Here is an 18,847-nt window from a genome sequence, read left to right on the forward strand (position 1 = left end):
TGAGGGCATGCACCACTTTGATCCCACCCTCAAGCAGCCAACACCCCAGCACTCGGCAAACAGCGAACCTGCCAATTTAGTGCTCGCAGAATAGCTTCTGTTCAGGTAAACACTGAATTCAGCTTTAATCAGCCTTGCAAAATGGCCATGAAAGTGTATCCACCCACATACACAATCTACTCACCTGTCGTGTACCCGGTTGATTGATGGCGATGGAAAAGCGTGTTCAGTTCTCCTGCAGACCTTGACAAAATCCCATTGTCCAGCAGGAGAATGTGTGGAGGCAGTTTAAATGTCCCCATTGTTCCACCTGAACACAAACGTGTGCCTGTGTCCTGGCAGGGTGGCCCTCGGCAGGGGCTGTTAAATCAGCACTGATAAAATGCCCCTCATCAGGGGCATGAGTGAGGATGTGCTTGTGCAGGATCTGAGGTCTGCCTTAGCAAACCGGTTCCCCTGCCTTTTCCCTCTCTGGTTTCTGACATCCAGCACACCCCTCTGTGATGGTATCATGTTTTCAACCTTTAGTCCCTTTTCTCCAAAGAACATTATCCAGGCAGACTTCCCCCCCGGTCCGTGGCCCTGTTCTTTGCAGATCAAGCACAGATCTTCTTGTTCGGAGCTGAAACATAGTTAGCTTTGGGGTTTTTTTCATGTAAAGCCCTTGAAGGGAAAACCTAGCATTGCAAGGGTGCATGGTGATTCAGCAGCTGGATCCCTTCCTTTGAAGGCAAGTGCTGGCCCTGCACACTGGGGATGATTTGCAGCCCTGGTTCCCAGGAGGCCTATGACACTTTTGGAAGAGCAGTGATGCTAATCCCTGGCTGAATTCTCACTCGCTACCTGGAATTATTTGCTGAAGGTCCAGCTAATCAAATGTACCCACATTCTTACTTGGTGTCTATCTCCCAAATAGCTGAAAACTTTCTCATATTAAGGAATTAATTCCTGCAGCTCATCTTAAATCTTGTGCTTTCAAATGGACAGGATATTCCCATCCTGGTGAAATGTTGCATGACACACAAAAAAACAAGGGTCAGGTTCCCAGCACCTTAATTCTGCCTTCTTCAATGCATTGGCCCGCTATAGACACATATATTTCAGGAGGCTGGAGCACCTATACATCACCGGATAGAGTTCACAAACGTAGCTGGGAACATGGAGCAGAGTCAAAGGCTTTCTCTCCCCTGGGCTACAGCATCTGTGGTTTTATTCTTTGCCTTCAAACTTTGGGCTTCTCACTGCATGTTTGCTCATTTTCAGAAGGGCTGTGTTTGACAGCACCCCTCCATCCCCTCCTCTGGACCTCCACTGCTCCAGCTTTTCCTCTGGTGACCTAATGAGGACCAGGCAAAAGGCAACTGAGGTCACAGGAGAAACCCTCCCTTCCCAGGAGAAGGGCGTTGCAAGCCCGTTGGCTACTGCTTGAGGCTGGACCCTGGGGAGCCTGACTGCCTGACTTACTGCTGGCACAAAGGCGCCCAGGGCACAGCGGGTGTCAGACCCAGATCCCGTGTCCCCAGCTGCTGTGGCTGGCCCCTGATGTATCCTTCCCTGAAGGAGGTCACACCTGCTATGTCATGATTAATGAAGGGAAAACCCCTCCTGCCTGTGCAGAAGCTCTTCCCAGCCTTGAATGCCACAGAGCCTGCAGTGGAGGATGCTTCTGGGGATTTTGCCCTTGGGATGGGCACAGTCGGGAGCCGTCGGCCCTGAAGAACCAAGGGCAGCAGAAATACTCACTCGCAGGAAGGCAGTGGTGGTTTGCTCCCATAAAAATGGGGGAGCCCACAGTTGTCTTGAGGGTCTTGGTGGTTTTATGAGGAATTTGATAGGAAGCCAACAGGGATGGGCCAAAAACATGCCTTGCTCATGCGTCATAAGGAAAACCACTTCACTGTTCTGGGGAATTTTAATCCATTTTATTTGCTGATTAACTATCTATTGACTGATTCTGGCTTCAAAGAAAAATAAATCCAAACACACCTTTAGGAAAAACATCCCTGCTTCCCTCCCGGCGCTGCTCAACCCCATATTTTTATCCTCTGTCCCTCAGCACGGGGCACGCTGTCCCTTTGGCAAGGCGAAGCAGCACCAGCAGCAGACCCTCCAGAGTCCCCATGGGGATGGGTCTCTCTCCTCCTCCTCCCAGCAGGGCCTTTTTCTTCTTTACCTCCTCCTGCTCTGACCTCGACCCCCCTCTTCTCCTCAGGGTGCTTCTGCAGAGGCACCATTGTTCCCCTAAAGGGTGTAGAGGCACCTTGCTTCCATGGCTCAGGGGCGCCACGGACTCCCCTGATTGGCTCAGGGGCGCCACGGACTCCCCTGATTGGCTCAGGGGCACCATGGTCTCCCCTGATTGGCTGAGTTTTGGCGGGAGGCCGGTGGCGGAGCCGGCTGGAACTGGCTGTGGCCGGCTGGGGGCTGTCCCGGGCTCCTCCCTCACAGGGCGCTCTGCAGCCCACCCCCTGCTACCAAATCCTCACCAGTCACACCCAGTATACCCATGCAACTGGAGCAAGGTTAGGACCAGGCTTGTAGTGGCCGTCAGGTTAGCAGCGGGCTGGGGCTGGGGGCATTTCTGAGGCTGGGGCTGGCAGTGGGGAGCAGCTTTCCCCTGGCAGGGCCCTCTCCCTGCCCTGGGGTACGGCTGGGGGCTGAGGTGCCCTGGAGCAGGGTCTGATACTGACCCCAGAGACCTCGACAGCTCCAGGGGGAGGATGGGGCCAGGATGGCCCTGTGCAGCTTCAGGGTGGCAGTGCTGGCCCCCGAGGACACTGGTATACATTAACATCTTCACCAGTCCCTGGGGACTGTCAGTGTGCCTTTCCACCACGCGCTGGCTGATTCTGCTTCATAGGGACATAACCCTGAGAATCACCCGCAGGAGCAACATCTAGTTGTAGCAATATGGGTGATGTTTTCATTCCATTTGCTTCTTGATTCCTCCAAATTCTCCCGGCACTGTGGGCAATATGCATTGTGCACAGAGGCTGGGTTTGCCGCAGTGCTCCTGCGGCAGATTGACTGCACAGGGCCAAATGGCAAAGGCAGCAGGCCAGGGGTAGCCTGTTGGTAGATAGAGTTGCAATGTCAGCAAAATAGGTATCCAGGTGTGCAAAAGGTTTGGGGTTCCTTTCCTCCCCTCCTCAGTCTCACTTCACCTTACACAGCTCTCTGTGTGAGTGAAGGGGAGGGAATATGAGATCTCTGCAGCATGCAGATGCCATGCTGATAAGGAAAGCACAAAAACACTGTTCAAAAATAAGCCTGTAGTGCCTTGAAGATCTCAGCCTTGCCACCTTGCTCTTCATGCAAACACTAGGCAGAGTCTAGACGATATGGATCAGCTTACTGCAGTGAGTTGATACTCATCAGCATTAATTTTCGCTAGACACTGCTGTCACTAGAATTTAAAAAATCTGATTTGTTATCCCTTGTGGTAACCAAGGTGCTATCTGAATGTCAATGAAGGGGAACTGATGTGCCTGAGAACACCTGAACCAACAGCAGGGAGAGGTGTTGTTTACTGCATGCAGTTAAGCAGTGCGTTAACTCTGGAGCCTACCGACAGACAGACATAGAAGTGGGACATTGTAGAGGAGTGAAGGCGGTGGGTTGATTAGCATTGATAACATGCAGCTGTGGCCTTGCCTCGAAGGCAGTGGGTTGATTGACATGGATGATGTGTGGCTGTAGCTCGTTCTGGCTAAGTAGTTAAATAGCCCTGAGGAGTGTGGGAGAGGAGGTTGGATGGTGGGGGAGTGGTGTGGTCTGACCTCTGGAGGAAGGAGAAACAGCACAGACAGTAGAATCTGACCTATGGTAAAAGCCTTGTTGCAGCCTACTAGTTTGTGCTGCAACAGGATATCAGGCTTTTGCTTTATCTACCTCATGGCTGAACAAAAATTCTAAGAAAAGGTCAGATCTGTCAGGAAAAAGTCAATTTGCAAGATTCAGTCATCTTTTTAATGGAGGACCAAGGGGAGAAATGGTAGGGAAAGACTCTTCTACTTCTCACCCTGTCCAAACAGAAGGAGCAGGTTTCATCCTGTTGGTGCAGTGACTGAGAATAGCTTTGGTCCTTCTGTTTTCAGGATGCTGCTGTGGATGATGCAGTGTTAAGGAAGAAAGAGCAGAAAGATGTTGAACTCGATAAGAAAATCTTGGCTTTGCGGAAGAAGAATGAAGCGCTCATACGAAGATACCAGGTAAGTCTATGGGTTCTTACCTTCCCCAGCACTGTACTGGAGTCCTTAGCTCACAGTATAAAGAGAATAGTCAGCAGCTTTGGAGTGACATTGTTATATAGGTATCATTTTTACATTGGAAAGCATTTGGAGCAGGTGGGCAGAGCTCTGTCTTTAGCTGCAGCTCCTGAATTGCAGTGGAAAGCAAGCTTGCTGATGCTTGCCTTGCTGCTGCAGCATTCCTCTCACCCTACGGTCTTCCTCTATCTGCATCACACCATTCCCACCCCTTCACTTCTTACTGGTCTGACTTTTTCCCCATCTGTCCTTGCCAGTGCCTCATGCTTATACTCTTGAATGTATAGGAGGTTGCATCCTCAAGACATTTGGTAGGTTTATCTTCTCTGTCAGGGTACTGATAGGGGCTGAAGCTCTTCCCTGGTCAGTACGAGTGTTTCTATGGAGCACAGAGGTGTTGAAAAGGGACTCCATGAAAATAAAAGGAAGATGAAGGCAAATCAAGGCTTTAGCAGGCTGTTGGTTACTGCAGACTTACCTTCTGAATTAGGAGGCAGTAATCCAGCTGGAGTCTGGTTTTTTGATTGTCTTGGCCAAGAGAGTCTACCCAGTGGCCTGCAGGAGATATCCAGCCTGGCTTGTATGAGCTAGTTTGGGTGCCATTGTGGTAACCTGGAACTGTACACAGCAGTACAGAGTAGGAGAGCCTGAGGGTACTCTTGGTGCAAGGGTCCTCCTTGGTTTGTAAGGGATGTTTTCCTGCCTGTGCCCAAGGCCACTTGGCTTTAGGGGCTCTTTAACATTTGCCATCCGGATAGGCATTCTTGAGTTTGACAAAGAGCTGTGCTTAAAACCTGAGAACCCAAAGTATGCTTTGTGTCTTGGATTCAGAGCTGAGAGATGCTCTGTGTTAAGTCTTGCTTAGAAGACATTTCCTTTGATGCCACAGGAACCATTTTGGACCTTTTCTGGTGGCAGCAAAAAATGGTACATAGCAGAAAGCTAGGGGAAGGGTAAATGCCACAGGCAGCTGGGGGAGAGGAATTCTTACTCCCATGTGAAATGCTACCCACCTGTCAACTCCACTTCTGGGGGAAGCTGCCTAGTAGACAGCCAGGTGCCAGCCATCTTTCCTTGGCCACATATGATGCCCTGGCCCCAGACTGGCACAGGGACCATAGCACCTGTGCATGGCCCTCCCTTCCTGCCAGCCTGGCATCTTCCATGGGTCCTATACCCAGTCTTTCCCAAGTCTCAAACTGATCATTTTTCTTGCCTGTTGGAAAGGGACCCCCATACTCTGTGCTTGCTTTCCATTGCAAGTGCTGAGACCACAGAGGACACTCTTGAGTCAACAAGAGATTTACTAAGATGCCTGTGGCGCAGGGACAGGTAGTGCAGGTCACAGTTGCCTGTGACTCCTTCCAAGGGCACACAGATGGGACACAAGTTGGGCCACTCCCCTTTTAGAGCTGCAGGTGGGTCCATTTAGGAGAAATCCTAAACAGGAAAATGAACATCTGTAGACATCCAAGTACAGACTGATGATAAGGGTATGTATGTATTTCAGGAAATAGAAGAGGACAAAAAGCGAGCTGAGCAGGAGGGAATGGCTGTTACCTCCAGGAGACCCAAGCAGGATGGTCTTACTATTACCATCACCAAAGCTCACAATGTAAGTGCTGCCTCTCCTTCATCATGGGCCAGAGCTTGCTCCAGTCCTACCTCAGCAAAGTGACATTTCTGAAAGAGCGCCTCCACAGCAAAGCTCTTTCAGGCATAGGACATAGCTCCTAAGCCCTTCCAAAAAAAAGTGAAAACTCTGCTGAAATGTGTGCTCAGAGTAATTGTTAGGTGATACACATCAATTTCCAGCCATGCCCAGGCAGCTGTCACCAAGCATGCAGAATTAACAGGCAAATGAATGAATGTGTGAACAGGCATCCTTGGCCCTGGATGGGTCCCAGGTGTCAACATGACTGTAAATAAGTAGGCAAACTGTATCAGGTGTACATGTGTCACTGGAGGCATCAGGAATGCCTCTGAGAATGCCTGTAGGCTGGGCAAAAGCACAGTCTCCTTAGGCTTTGTGAGTGAGCAAAGCAAATAGCCCTTGGCTGCTTCCCACAAACAGGGCAAAGACCACAGGTCCCAGGCTTCCTTCCTAACTGGACCAAATCTGTGTCTGACAAGCCCTTTCTACCCCTCCTGGCAGTGCGGGGCTTGGTAAACCACCTGGCCAGTCCTGCTTTAACCCCTGGGTGAAGTCCTTTGCCAGAGCTTGCACAGAGCTGGCTGAGCCATCCCACCCTCCCTCCATGCAGTCATCACTCCTGGGTTGTTAGATCCAGGCTAGTGTGTTTCTCACTTCTCAACCACGTCCCGGCCCTTGCTTTTCTTGGAGGTGCGCTGTTGCACACATTTTTCTCTCATACAGGACCTGAAAGATGCAATTACCCAGACTGAACACTATGGACAAGATAGCCCAGCCCTCTCGATGGTGAGCACCGCTCTCAGGAGCCATCCACTTGGCTTCCAAGGCCATCTGCATCAGGACTTAGGCTTTCCCAATCTAATTCAGTGTGCTGCAGAAAGAGATGAGGATGACTTTTGTTTCCTATAACTCTGGCATTTTAGTCTGAAATGTCAGATTTGTAAGTGCAAAGGATTTTCCAGACCCGCTGTAATTGTGGGTTTTGCTGCTGAGCAGACAATGAGCCCCTTGTTCCCCAAGAATGTCACGGCATTGTGCCGGGTGCAGAAAGCTTCCTCAGAGCAAGGCCTGCCTTTTCTGTAGCTGGCCTTCCTGCTTGTGTGCAGGTGTGTTTGGGGAAGGGAGTTGCATTGGTGAGCCAAGGGGCCTAGATTTGTTAACAGAAGTATTCATTTTCCAGGACAAAAGGGTGGTGAGTGAGAAATGGGGGAGCCCCTGTCCTACGAGCCCCGGGTTTGGCATTGGCAGTGAGGAAGAGGAGGAGGAGGAAGCAGATCATATGTTCACATTCAGGATGGGGAAGAGGATGCAACTGGCTGTTACCATGGACAACAAAGCCAAGGTGAGCAGGGGAGAGGATTCCTCTTAACACTGCAGCCTCTTGACTTACAAAGGGGCTTCCGCTTGAGCTTTCTGCTTGAGCTTTCTGCTCATCATGTCCCCTGTGTCTCATCTCTGAGGGGAATAGTTCCCTTCCCAGTCCTATTCTCTCATTTCTCAGTACAATCTCAGTTTTCACCTTGGGTTGCCCCACACTTCCTGCCCCACCTCCACCCTCTGTCTGATTCACTGGAGTCAGCCCCCAGCCCTTGCTAAATTGCCTAGCAGATCTGTTCAGCCAGGTGTAGCCAGTTCACTTTGAGAGATCAGCCACCTCATTGCCCTCCTGGGCCACCAGTGGGTTTAGTAAACTGTGTTGCTGTGCCCGGAAAAGGGATGGAAATAATTGGCAGCTTGGACAGATTTAGCTGCATTACTCTCCGGCTATTCCCAGGAAGGCAGTGATGTTTGGCAGCAAAACAAGCATCATTTCTCCCTGTTACCATATTTCAGAAAGTCTTAAATGCAGAAGAAAAAAGAGCAGCATGAGTACCCTTGCAGCTGCCAATGTGACTGGCAGAAAATGTGACCCAGTATTTGCGGACTTAATTAAAAAATGTACAAAAAGGCAAAAGTAATTGAAAATGCTATTTCATTTTTTAAATCTCAAGGCATCCCCTCCTGGGTGCTACCTCATCCCTCATGGAGTCTGAGCATGTAGATATAATGATCGAAATGTTAGCTTTGGCATGTTGGGACTTAGTTGCAAAGAAGGGTTTGATAAAACTTTGGCAGTTAGTATTGACAGAATGTTCAAGGAAGTATGTGCCTGTATGAGCTTCATGCTCTTATTTTCATCCCTTGGAGTATATCTTGGGGGACTGATCTTGTTCTCACTGGAGTTAGTGAGTCTGACCACTGAGAAAATGAGGAACAAGGATCAGAAGTGCCACATTCTGTGAAAAAACAGTATCTGCATGTACAGATGCACCTGTATGGGAACTCAGGGAAGCTCTCTAGTTAGTGAGTCTCTGGAGGCAGGTTATTGCTGCAGGTGATACTTTTTGCTGTTGAATATGTTCCAAAAGAATACAAGAGATAAGATTATCTATTGATTAAGACTAAGAAGACAGCATTGAGACAACAGGAGGTGCAACACCCAGGTGGGCACAGCCTCTTTGTGCTGACCATGCCGATGTGAAGGAGACAGAAAGCCTCAGCTGGTCCTGTGTCTTGCTGAGACATTGGGATGGACAAGGTCAGCCCTTGTCTCCATCACAGTAGCACTGCGAAAAGGAAATGGTGGCAGCAACGGGTGCTCCCATGGGTCCCCTTTTAGGCACAGCAACATGCTTGGCCCACAAAATGAGAGTGGGCTTTTTTGAGCTGAGGTCCAAGCCAAAGACATTCCCCAGAGCAATGAAGCAAAACCCCACCCTTCCTGCCAGCCCGGTACACTGGGGTAGGAGTGCTGTAAACAAAAGGCGGAGAGCCATTTCTCCTTCTGAGGCAGCTTGGAAATATTTTTCTGATTTTGTGCCTTGAATACCTTTTAATTTCTGTTTCTCTGTGACCTAGTTACCCTTTCTTTCCATGAAGAAATAGGACACAATCACTATGCCATTATAAAGTCATATGTCACCTTGAAGAACTGAATCATTTAGGAAATAATGCACCTTTCAGAATGATTTTTCAGGAGAAAGGGACTGAGCCCTCTCACTTCCTTTGTTCCAGACAGATTACTGGTAGCATGAACATCCGTTTCAAATGAAATCTCATTCAAGCACAACCAAACCACCTCCTGATGTAAGGGGAACCTCCCCCCCCCCTGCTTTTTCTTAGAAGAAAGGGTACATAGAAATCTAACAATCCTCATTACTGACTGAACTTTACCAGTGAAATACTTGAGAGTCTCCTCCAAGGTTTCTCATGGCTATGTAGCTTTGCATGGGGGCGTTGTATTTGAAGCAATTACATTTGCAGAGTGAGTGGCTCTCACAGACAGGTTTTGTCCCCTGGAGCTGTTTCCGTAATCTATAGCTCAGAATTCAAGTTGTAGATGGGGATTTGTATTAGTGCAAAGCACTGACAGCTAAATCACATTGCTGCTTTAAACCCTGTGCCAGTGTTTTTCAGTGTGGCCAATTAATAGACCACTGAGATTTTTCTGCTGGAAACTCAGACTTCTGTGGAAAGTCCCCATAAGTTCCCTGTTGTATGGTATATATGAGTTTACTTGCATTAAGCACCTTTCACATGCCTTAGAAGCTCCCCAAAGTCTCCTGTGTGTTGGTGTAAAGCACAACCCAGCAGCCTGGCTTTTGATGACAGAGGAAAACTGATTTATTGGTGAATGTGCTAGAGGCATCAATCCAGAATCTTCCTTTAGTTACTTTAAATATAGTTCTCAAAACAGATGAGTATGAAGAGCATCAAACTGTAATGGGTGAGAGGGGAAAAAATATTAGATTTTGGACAAAACTGTATTTGCTATCACATGAAGTACAAGTTGATTTGTTGCTGCTGCTGCCCTGTTAAGGCATCCTCTGGGCTGCCGAAGATTAAAAGAGGGTATATAACTTGCTTCAGATTCCCAGTAAGTAAAGCTTCACCAGGTGAGAGATTTGCTTGGTGATACTGGGATGATTAAATGGGCCATCACCAACCTTCCTATGACTGTGGCAAGGTTCAAGCAACAGAGTTGCTGGGCTGTGCAGAAAACTATTTACATTCAATTCTAAAGAGCACAAATCATCATAAAGCAAGAAGCCCCAAAGGAAAGGCAGCTGGAAAACTGTGTAAACTGGACAGAAGTCCAGTGATTTCCTTTGTTCCCCATGTTCTTTTTCCTGACGCTCCTCAGGTGGGTGTTTTTAACACAGCCTTTGCAATCTGGGGCATGCCTCAGACATAAGATAGGCACTTCTCAATTTATGACTTTTCTCAGTGAACTGCTAGAAGGGAAGCGGTGTAGTTTTGTCTGACTGCGGCTAAATGGCTAATGCCAGAGTCTCAAATCTCCTGCAGGCAGTGAGTGAGCTGGGACAGGCCCTGTGGAGGGGAAAAGGTGGGTTTGCCAGGCACTGCCAGCTGTTTGGGCCCCGCTCTCTGTTCCTGTTGGTTCTGCATGGGTGGTTTCCTCATCTGATGCCTCTTGCTTTGGGAGCTAGCACAGGATTTCCCAATGTGGGACAAGCGATCTAGGAAATCACTGATATTGTTAAAATAATAAACAAAAGAAGACACATGTTGGCACATTGAGCAGAATGTGCCTTTGTGCAACACGTCTTAGCCAGAAGCAATATGGTGAGCAAGGGAGGGAGAGAGATATTACATAGAAAAGCTGGTGGTCTCCCAGCCTGTATATGTCAGCTATCGCAGCTCTGTTAAACAGATATTTCCTGTATCAGCCTCTCAGTCTTCCTTGCCATCTGCTCAATAAACTGCAGGGTTTAATGGCTTTGCTGATGAGCCAGCCTTCCCACTGTGACTTTTAACATCTAATGGCCCAAGGAAGTTGCCACCTCATTGTAGTGTGCTTGAGGCTTCAGTCCTGCCCACAGTATTTGGGAACAAGGTCCTCTGCATAGGTTTTCGGGTGATGGCTCTGCTGTTTCTTGCACTTCGGGCCCATGTCCCTTCTCAGGAAGGACTTTCTCAGTGATGAAGTCATCTGCAGATGTAGCCACCTGGTGCCGGGCCTCCCTGGCAAGAGTTATTTGTGAACATGTTATTTATCTAAAGGATGGGCCGTCACCACCTAAACACTGAAGAGCTCTAGGGAACAGCTGTTTAGTTAAGCTAGAATTAACGTTTGATGTACAAGTTCTGGATTAATAGCTTGCTATTAATTTGTTAAGCCCTCACTGGGCTTACTTTCTTAATGAAAAAATTAACTAGAGTGCTGAACACCTCATATTGCTGCTCTGTTTATGACAGAGCAAGCCCAGCTCTCCAGTTCATTAACTCACCTCAGCAGTACAACCTAGGATTACTGTACATACCTGCTCAGGGCTTAAAGGAGGGAAGTTGTATGCTCTTGAATGCCCCAGGAAACTTGGGATTTTCCCTGGAGCAAAGATATTTCCTGGGAATAATAATCATTGAAGAACAAAGCGGTGTACAGCTTGAGCTGTTAAAAAAACTCACCAAGGTATTTGCCAGGCTCGAGTGAGCGATTCAGCAGTTCCAAAGCAGAGCCACCCCATATTTTCAGCATCTGAATCATGCTACAAATAGAGCAGGAAGACAGGACAGCAAGCAGTTAAGAGCCTATTCCACAAGGCATAATGTGTCTGGCTGCCTTCAGAGGATGTCAGCAGATCTCATCTCCTCCCGAAATGTATTGCAGTCGTGCAGGACTGGGCCCTCTGCAGGAGGGTCTTACTTGTGTCATTCCCATGAATCCCAAGAGCTTTGCTTTTACAGTAGGAGAACACTGTCCTTTGTGGGGACTGTTTGCATGTTGAGGAAAAAAAACAGTGCTTTGCTTGGGCTGCAGAGTTCCTCGGCGGCAACAGGCAGCCTCCTTGGCTGAAGGGTTGCTGCCAGGGAGGCAGGTGCTGGGGAAAAGAAAAAGTCTTTTGTAGAAAACTGCTTTACAGATTGCTTTGGGCAATTGCCTGGATTGCTTTACAGAGCCCTCCTTCCCAAAAGATATGAGCGAGGAACAGGTTTTTAGAAGAGGAGAGGCTGGCATGGAGAGATAAAGAGGAGAGATGCAGTCTTGTAGACACCAATTCCAAAACAGAGAGGCTCTATTTGTCCCTGTTGTGACTCCACTGAAATTTCTGTGGTTAAGTCACAGACCCGTGATGTGCAGGCGGCCTCAAAAAACTGCTAAGCGCTTTTCGTCCTTGTCTTCCACATGTAAGAGTTTAGTTTTCCTTATAAAGGAAAACTGTGAAGCACACACAGTGATGCTTGTAACTTCATCCTTTCTAGCTGTGGGAGAAAGTTTAAATAGGAAGGCTCAGGTTTTCAGTGGCTGACAAGACTTCAGTTTTCACTACCCTTTCATCGCAGAGGGAAGTGTTTGTTCATATATCTGGAACACAGATGATTCAGTTAGCATAACTTTGCAAGCTACCATATAAAAGGTGTCCATTTACATAGTCTTAAATAGAACTGCATTTTCCTTTGTTTATCACAAGGTAGGAGTACTGGCATGGCCATTAGTGCTGATATGCAGTAACTTCGTAAAATGACCATGCCCATAATGTGTTTCTGAGCTACTAGATCTTCTCGGCATAACTGCCAATGTGAATGAGACCAGAGGATACTCTTGTGGCCGCAGACATTGCCCCATGAACACAGAGGGGTTAGCAGGAGAGATTTGCAGCTTCAAATTATCCAGCCCAGCTCTGTGGTCTGAAATACAAAACCAAGATAGTCTATTGAAAAGGTTAATTTTTCTTCCACCCACATCCATTAACAGTGATTTGCACTGCCATAAAGAAAAACCACTTTGGTTTCTTCGACTGCAAGCAGGAATCCTATGCTGACGATTCTAATTCCAGCCTCCAGTTTCAGTGAAATTTAGGAATAAAATACATGAATCACAGGACATAGACAGGATTTGAAATATTCATTTTGATTTAAAACATCCTGTGTTTGTATTGGCTAATAGTTCTGGCAATGGAAATATGTTACCTTTGGGGACATTATGTGATTCAGTCATGCAGAAGCAGGTGCCACTTAAAAGCCGAGACCTAAGCACTTGTGAGCTTTGTGGCTGACTGATCATGAATTCTGGTCTGTACTACTTAGTCCTAGTTGTATAAAGGCCAGAGCTACAGAAAACAGGTAAAATTACAAAATAAACACTTGCATATTAAATTCATTACTTGCACACATGCATTTGTACGTATACACACATATACAGGTGTAATACCTAAATAAGTTTTACTTCACAATTGAAGCAGGCTACAGACTAGGATACAATAAGAGTCCTAAAATAGTTGAGGTGGGATGGGACCACTGCAAGTCATTTAGTCAGATCCCCTGCTAAAAAGTTATCTTAAATTGCTCAGGGCTGAATCCAATCAAGTTCTGAAAATCTCCAGTGACGGTGATTTCACAGCCTCTTTGGCACCTGTTTTCAAGTGTTTGACTACCACCATTGTGACTTTTTTTCCCTTAATTCCAGTTGTACTTTGACTTGTGGCAGGTTTTGTCCATTGCCTCTTGCCTTTTCACTATATACTTCCAAGAGCCGTTGGGCTCTGTTCTCTTCGTAACACCTTTTCAGACAGAGGAATACTGCAACTGGGTTCCCTCTTTGCCTTCTCTTCTCCCTCCAGACTTAACAAACTCAGCCTCACCATGTACATCCTGTGCTCCAAAGCTCTGTAACTGTCTTGGTGACCCTCCACTAGACTCTTTCTAATTTGTCTATACTTCTCTCACCTTGTGGTGAAGGGAAAATGGACACGAAACTTCAAATATGGCCCAGAGGGAAATAATCACTTCCCTCAATCTGATGGCTATCTTCATGCTAATGGAACCAAGTGAAAGGCAAGCCTTCCTTACTGTTCACTTTATGGTCAAGTCGTAGCCTACCAGGCTCCCAAAATACTTCTGCAGAGTTGCTCCCAGCCAGCTGGGCCCCTGCCCATAGTCGTACATGGGATTCTTTGGGGTTCTTTTGTCCCAGGTGCAGGACTTGTAATTCATTTTTGTTAACCTTCCTGCACCTTGTCAAGATCCCTCTGAAAGACAGTACCATCCTCTGGCATATCAGCTTGGTGTCACCCCTGAACTTGATGAAGGTGTAGTCTGTCCTATTATCTAGATCCCTGAATAAGATGTTGAAGTAGGAAGCAGCCTCACAGCATCAGCTTACACCCTCAGCACCCTTGGATGCGGCCCACCTAGTCCCACCTTCTTACTTTATTTAAATGGTCCATAACTGAATCTTCCTGGATGCTGAGGGAGTGCAGTACTTCTCTGACTCTGCTACTGAGTTAGGGACTCAGGAGGTAGAGAGCAGACCGTGCCAGTAAAAGGCCAAGGCAAAGAAAGCATAGAGTAACCAGTCTTTTCTGTGCCCTGTGTCATGAAGTTGCCCACCCCCACCCCCTGCCTTCAGCAACAGGCCAAAGCTTTCTTAACTTTCTTTGCTGCTAATGTATCTACAGAAGTCCTTCTTGCTGACCTTCACATCTCTCACTTGTTTCATTCAACTCCAGGTGACCTTTGGTTTTCTAACTTCTTCCCTGCATGCCCAGGTCCTGTTCCCATAATTTTTCTTGAGAGCTTGTCACTTTCTACCTCCCACACACTCCCTTTTTGCATTTAAGTTCAACCAGGAGCAACCTGCTCAGCCAAGCTGGCCTCTTCCCACACCTGCTCATTTTCTTGCACAACAGGAAGTCCTTACTTATGTTCTTGTGCCTTGGCCATGAAAATCAATCAGGTCTCCTGGGCTCCTTTCCCCTTCAAGACAGCTTCCTGCAGGATCCTGCCTGCCAGTTCCCTGAACAATTCAACACCTGCTTTCCTGAAGCCCATGGTCTCCACTCTGCTGCTTGACTTTCTTACTGCTCTCAGGCTCCTAAAATCCACTGTCTTCTGGTCACTGCTGTGAAAGCTGCCACTGACCTTCACATCTTCAACCAGTTCTGACTTTAGTCATTAGGCAGTCACTTGCTAAGCTGCAGTAATGTAATTGCTTGAAACATTGTGACTGCAAGGGGATGTATAATTAAGGCTGGTATAGCATGCCCTATTTGTGGAGCAGGAGTAAAGCTAGGATTTCATAGCAGTTTAGATTCTGGTTTGAACTTTCTGGCTCTGCCTGATCTCTGATAAAATACTACCCTTCTCAAGAGAGATACATAGACTAAAACCTTTAAAACAGCTCACAGTTTATAGGCATGGGGACTTTTACAGAATGTATAACCTAGCTGCAAGCAAAAGTACACCTAGATGTCTGGCTATGGTAGATGCCAAGACAGTTGTACTCCATATTTAAATGATTGCCTGTTCTCTTGACAGTCAGATTTTACTCTCTCAGGAAAAAGATCTTGACATCTCTGGGGATGGCTCACAGATGTTGGTCCTTGCCAGCAGTCAAAGCAGGAGGCTGCATTGACATAAACTTAGAGAACAAGACGGAAAGTACTAGAATGGCATTAAACAGATTGGCAGCAGCTCCTTGCTTTGAATGCAACATGTGGCTTCACTTATTTCAAGAAAAGCAGAAATAGCAAGGGTCCTACTAAGGGCAGCAAAACTTGTTAGGAGCTACAGCTGAAACCTAAAACCAGAGCTGTGCATACTCAAGAGAATGTAGAAAAAGGTTCCCACCATGTCCACACAGCTCTGGCAGACAATGGCAGTGCAGGGACCCACTCCTCCTCTCACATGCATTAGACTAACTCAAGAACTATCTGCTGAGACAGCAAAATTACACAGATGTGAAAGAATAAACAAGAGACTGAAGGTCTGATGCTGGAAGTACTCAGGTACCTCCTAAAACATTTATCATGTGTTAGGAAGCTCGATGACTGGACAAGCAATAAAAAAAGTCTTGCTGACGAAGGCTGTCTACAGCAAGGCTCCCTCCTTACTAACATCTGCACTTCTGGCAGAGTCAAGTGAAGATGAGGCTAATACAAGACATCTTGATATCACATGTCATGGCAAATTCACTGATGCTTGCAAGACTTCTATACAAATCAGAGGTCAGTGTGTGCTGTTTGCTTTTGAAACCAAGCTCATAGCAACGAAAAGTTCCCAGGTTTCACTGAAGTTTACTTGGAGGTTTTGAGCTCCTGTGAAATCAACACTCCAGTATGTGTGAAAAGTCCAAGGAGAAAAACAGAGGAAAATATACCATCCTTTAGAGAGGGAAGCTTCTGAGGTTTGTTCATCCCTGGTAAAGCTGAGCAGAGGAATCATACAGATGAAAAGAAAAGAAAAAGATCAGAGGTAAAGATGGAGATGACTTATTAAGTCTCTCATTTCCTTGCAAGGCAAAAATAAAAAGGGGGGGAAAAAAGGAACTGAAAGATGATACTTTAAAATGAGAAAAAGTATGTATTTTTGTAGAAAAGATGTGCTCATTTTGTGGAAGTGATGGCTGAGGACACTGGCAGGAGCTCAGCCAGCAACAAAGATAATTAACAAAATAAGAACCAGATGTAAATCCATGCAGTAAAGTCGTGAACTGATACAGACAGCTGGAAATAATATCTGAAAGGGGTAAACTGCCCTTGTTCAAGGAGTTTATATATCAGTTTTCTAAACTATTCCACTGCTGAATAAATCATTCCAGAAATATGAATGCACTGTGACTATGAAAATGATAAATTATCAAATATTAATATACTGCAGGGTAGTAACTGTTTTGTGTGTAAGGCTGGAGAGAACACCGCTGTTTTCCTCTCTTTCAGCCTCTAGGCTTCTGCTCCAATGTAGCCTCACATTTTATTGGGACGTTTGGAGAAAGAACAACTTCACATTTTTTTCCAAGACACAAATGCAAGATGGCTTGCCTGTCTAAAATAAAAATGTTAATTTTTCAGATGCAAAGCATCTGAATAGGGCTTTGCATCTGGCATAGGGCAAATCCCACCCTGCCTAAGTTGTGCTCAGCTAAACATGCACCCTACTTTAAGGGTGGCAGCTTTATAAACTGATTGACTGTGACTCATGTTTCTGTTCTGCCAAACCAAAATCCTTTGCAGTTTGGGGGTGGCCACTCTCTTAGGAAAGGTACTGCACAGGGCTAAAGGGGGTGTCATCAACTCATCCTGTCCTTTCCAGGGCAAGCGGATCGTCAGTGAGAAACGTGCAGAGTGCTTCCCTGGCCCAGGCAGAGTGCCAGACCTGAGCGAAGAAGAGACAGACCATTTGGTGGCTTTCCGCCGGGGGAGAAGGATGCAGATTGCCATCACCATGGATAACAAGGAAAAAGTAAGTGCATTGCAAATGACCAGACTGCAGCGTAACAGTGGCATCCACTTGTTCTGCTGGCACGAGAAGGGCCGTGGAGATGTATTAGTAACTAGCCCAGCAACATTGGGAGAGAGTATATATTAGTAGTGTGGAGCTTATCACCATAAAACACTCAGGATTCCATCACCATGAAAGAGGAAAGGCTACAATCCTTTCCCTTCTCTGTGATCCTAAATAGAGCTAGCAGGCTTTTAAACATACTGGGTCCATCAGAAATATCAGATGCTGTTTTGGGAGGATTGATGAAAGCGCTGCCAGATATGGGGCATGAATCCCACCTCCTGCCTCTTGCCAACTTCTTTTTGGGGCCATACAGCAGATTGAGTCAGCAGCACTGTCCTCTTGATTCACTGCACAGCTTCAAAGTTAACCAAGCTAGGCAATATCTGCTTCTAAACCCAAGTCCTGCTGTGCCTGGCCATAACCTGCTGGGTGAGCTGGCTGAACTTTGTTAATCTTTGAAGCATATTTCAAATACTTCTTTGCAAATACCTTCCTCTTTACACACATGGAAGCATGTGATATTTTCCTACTTGAGAGTTTGCACAGATAAGTAAGAATGCCTGCAGCAAACAGGATCAGCAAAGACTATGAAGGAAAACAACACCTAGTGTAGCTGCCAAACACACCCAGGAACGCTGGGAGACCTATGTAGCACCCTCTCTGGGACAGCAGCCAACCATCTGCTAACTGCCCACATTAATCTTCAGCTTCTCCTTCTCCTCAGGGTTTACCTAGGCTCTGAAAGCCCATGTGCTCCTTTCTCATGGCTACTGAGCAGTTTTTTGGATGCCACAAACCTTGTATGGGCTGCCTGATCGAGCCAGTAGTAACTATCCCTTCACCAGAGAGGTTCACGTGGCAGACGTTGCCCATTTCAGTCTAGGCATCATGAACACACCTAGACATGGTGAGAGTGACCTGGCCATGCCTGTGCTGTAGCTGTTCTTGAGCCTGCCAAATGTAATTCTGTGATGTGCAGGGCAAGTGTCTCCACTTCTGCTCTTGCTGAGCTTGTTTAAATACTTGTGTCTGAGGTCATCAAGGCTGGGACTGTCCTAGGAGAGAGCAGCAGGACGAGTGCCTAGATTTTGGCTTCAGATCCTGCGTGCTGTTTTTAGTATATGGACAACCCTGGGAAAGGTAATCTCCTGTGCTTTCATTATGAAACATGAAATTTGAGGCTGGTTGTCCGCATATGTGGTTTTGGTGATGCCTTGCTCATATTGCCCCCAAAGCAGTTACATTCAGAGTGCATATGAAAGCAGGCCTACAGCTGCGCTGGCTTAAAGCCCTGCCTGCCTACACCTTTTTAAATGAACCACCAAAGATCTGATGCTTTGCATTATAGGCTGGCAATGCTGGTGTGAAGTCCCTAATGCCTGGCAGATTTGATTTCAGTGATTCAACAGAGGTTGGTGTCCAGCATCTTGTTCCTGCTACTTTCAGCTCCCACTGTGCTACCATTCATTTAAGCTCATTCATTTAAATTAATACCCAATGAACGCAATTACCTCTGTATAGCAGTGCAAGGAGCTCACATAACTCTGTCAACCCTCCTTTCCTCAATTGTACATAGCCACAGTGGTCTCCTTCACACAGCTTGAGCTAGAAGGTAATCCTGATAATCCCCAGGAATGCA

The 18,847-nt window shown here is 46.8% G+C and overlaps 1 protein-coding gene across 2 annotated transcripts in view; it reads left to right on the forward strand.

Moving 5' to 3' along the window:
* CCDC9B (coiled-coil domain containing 9B) overlaps positions 1-18,847 on the forward strand; it is a 56,525-nt gene that overhangs the window by 4,673 nt on the left and 33,005 nt on the right. Inside the window, exons 2-6 of one of the 2 annotated variants that reach the window (XM_080405030.1) lie at positions 4,098-4,211; positions 5,779-5,883; positions 6,646-6,708; positions 7,103-7,264; positions 17,014-17,163. In XM_080405030.1, coding sequence (XP_080261156.1) covers positions 4,098-4,211; positions 5,779-5,883; positions 6,646-6,708; positions 7,103-7,264; positions 17,014-17,163 — 594 coding nt within the window. The remainder of the gene's footprint in view (positions 1-4,097; positions 4,212-5,778; positions 5,884-6,645; positions 6,709-7,102; positions 7,265-17,013; positions 17,164-18,847) is intronic. The other variant, XM_080405031.1, reaches the window with a different exon arrangement.

This window comes from Falco punctatus (assembly GCF_963210335.1).
Source record: "Falco punctatus genome assembly, chromosome: 10".
NCBI lineage: Eukaryota > Metazoa > Chordata > Aves > Falconiformes > Falconidae > Falco > Falco punctatus.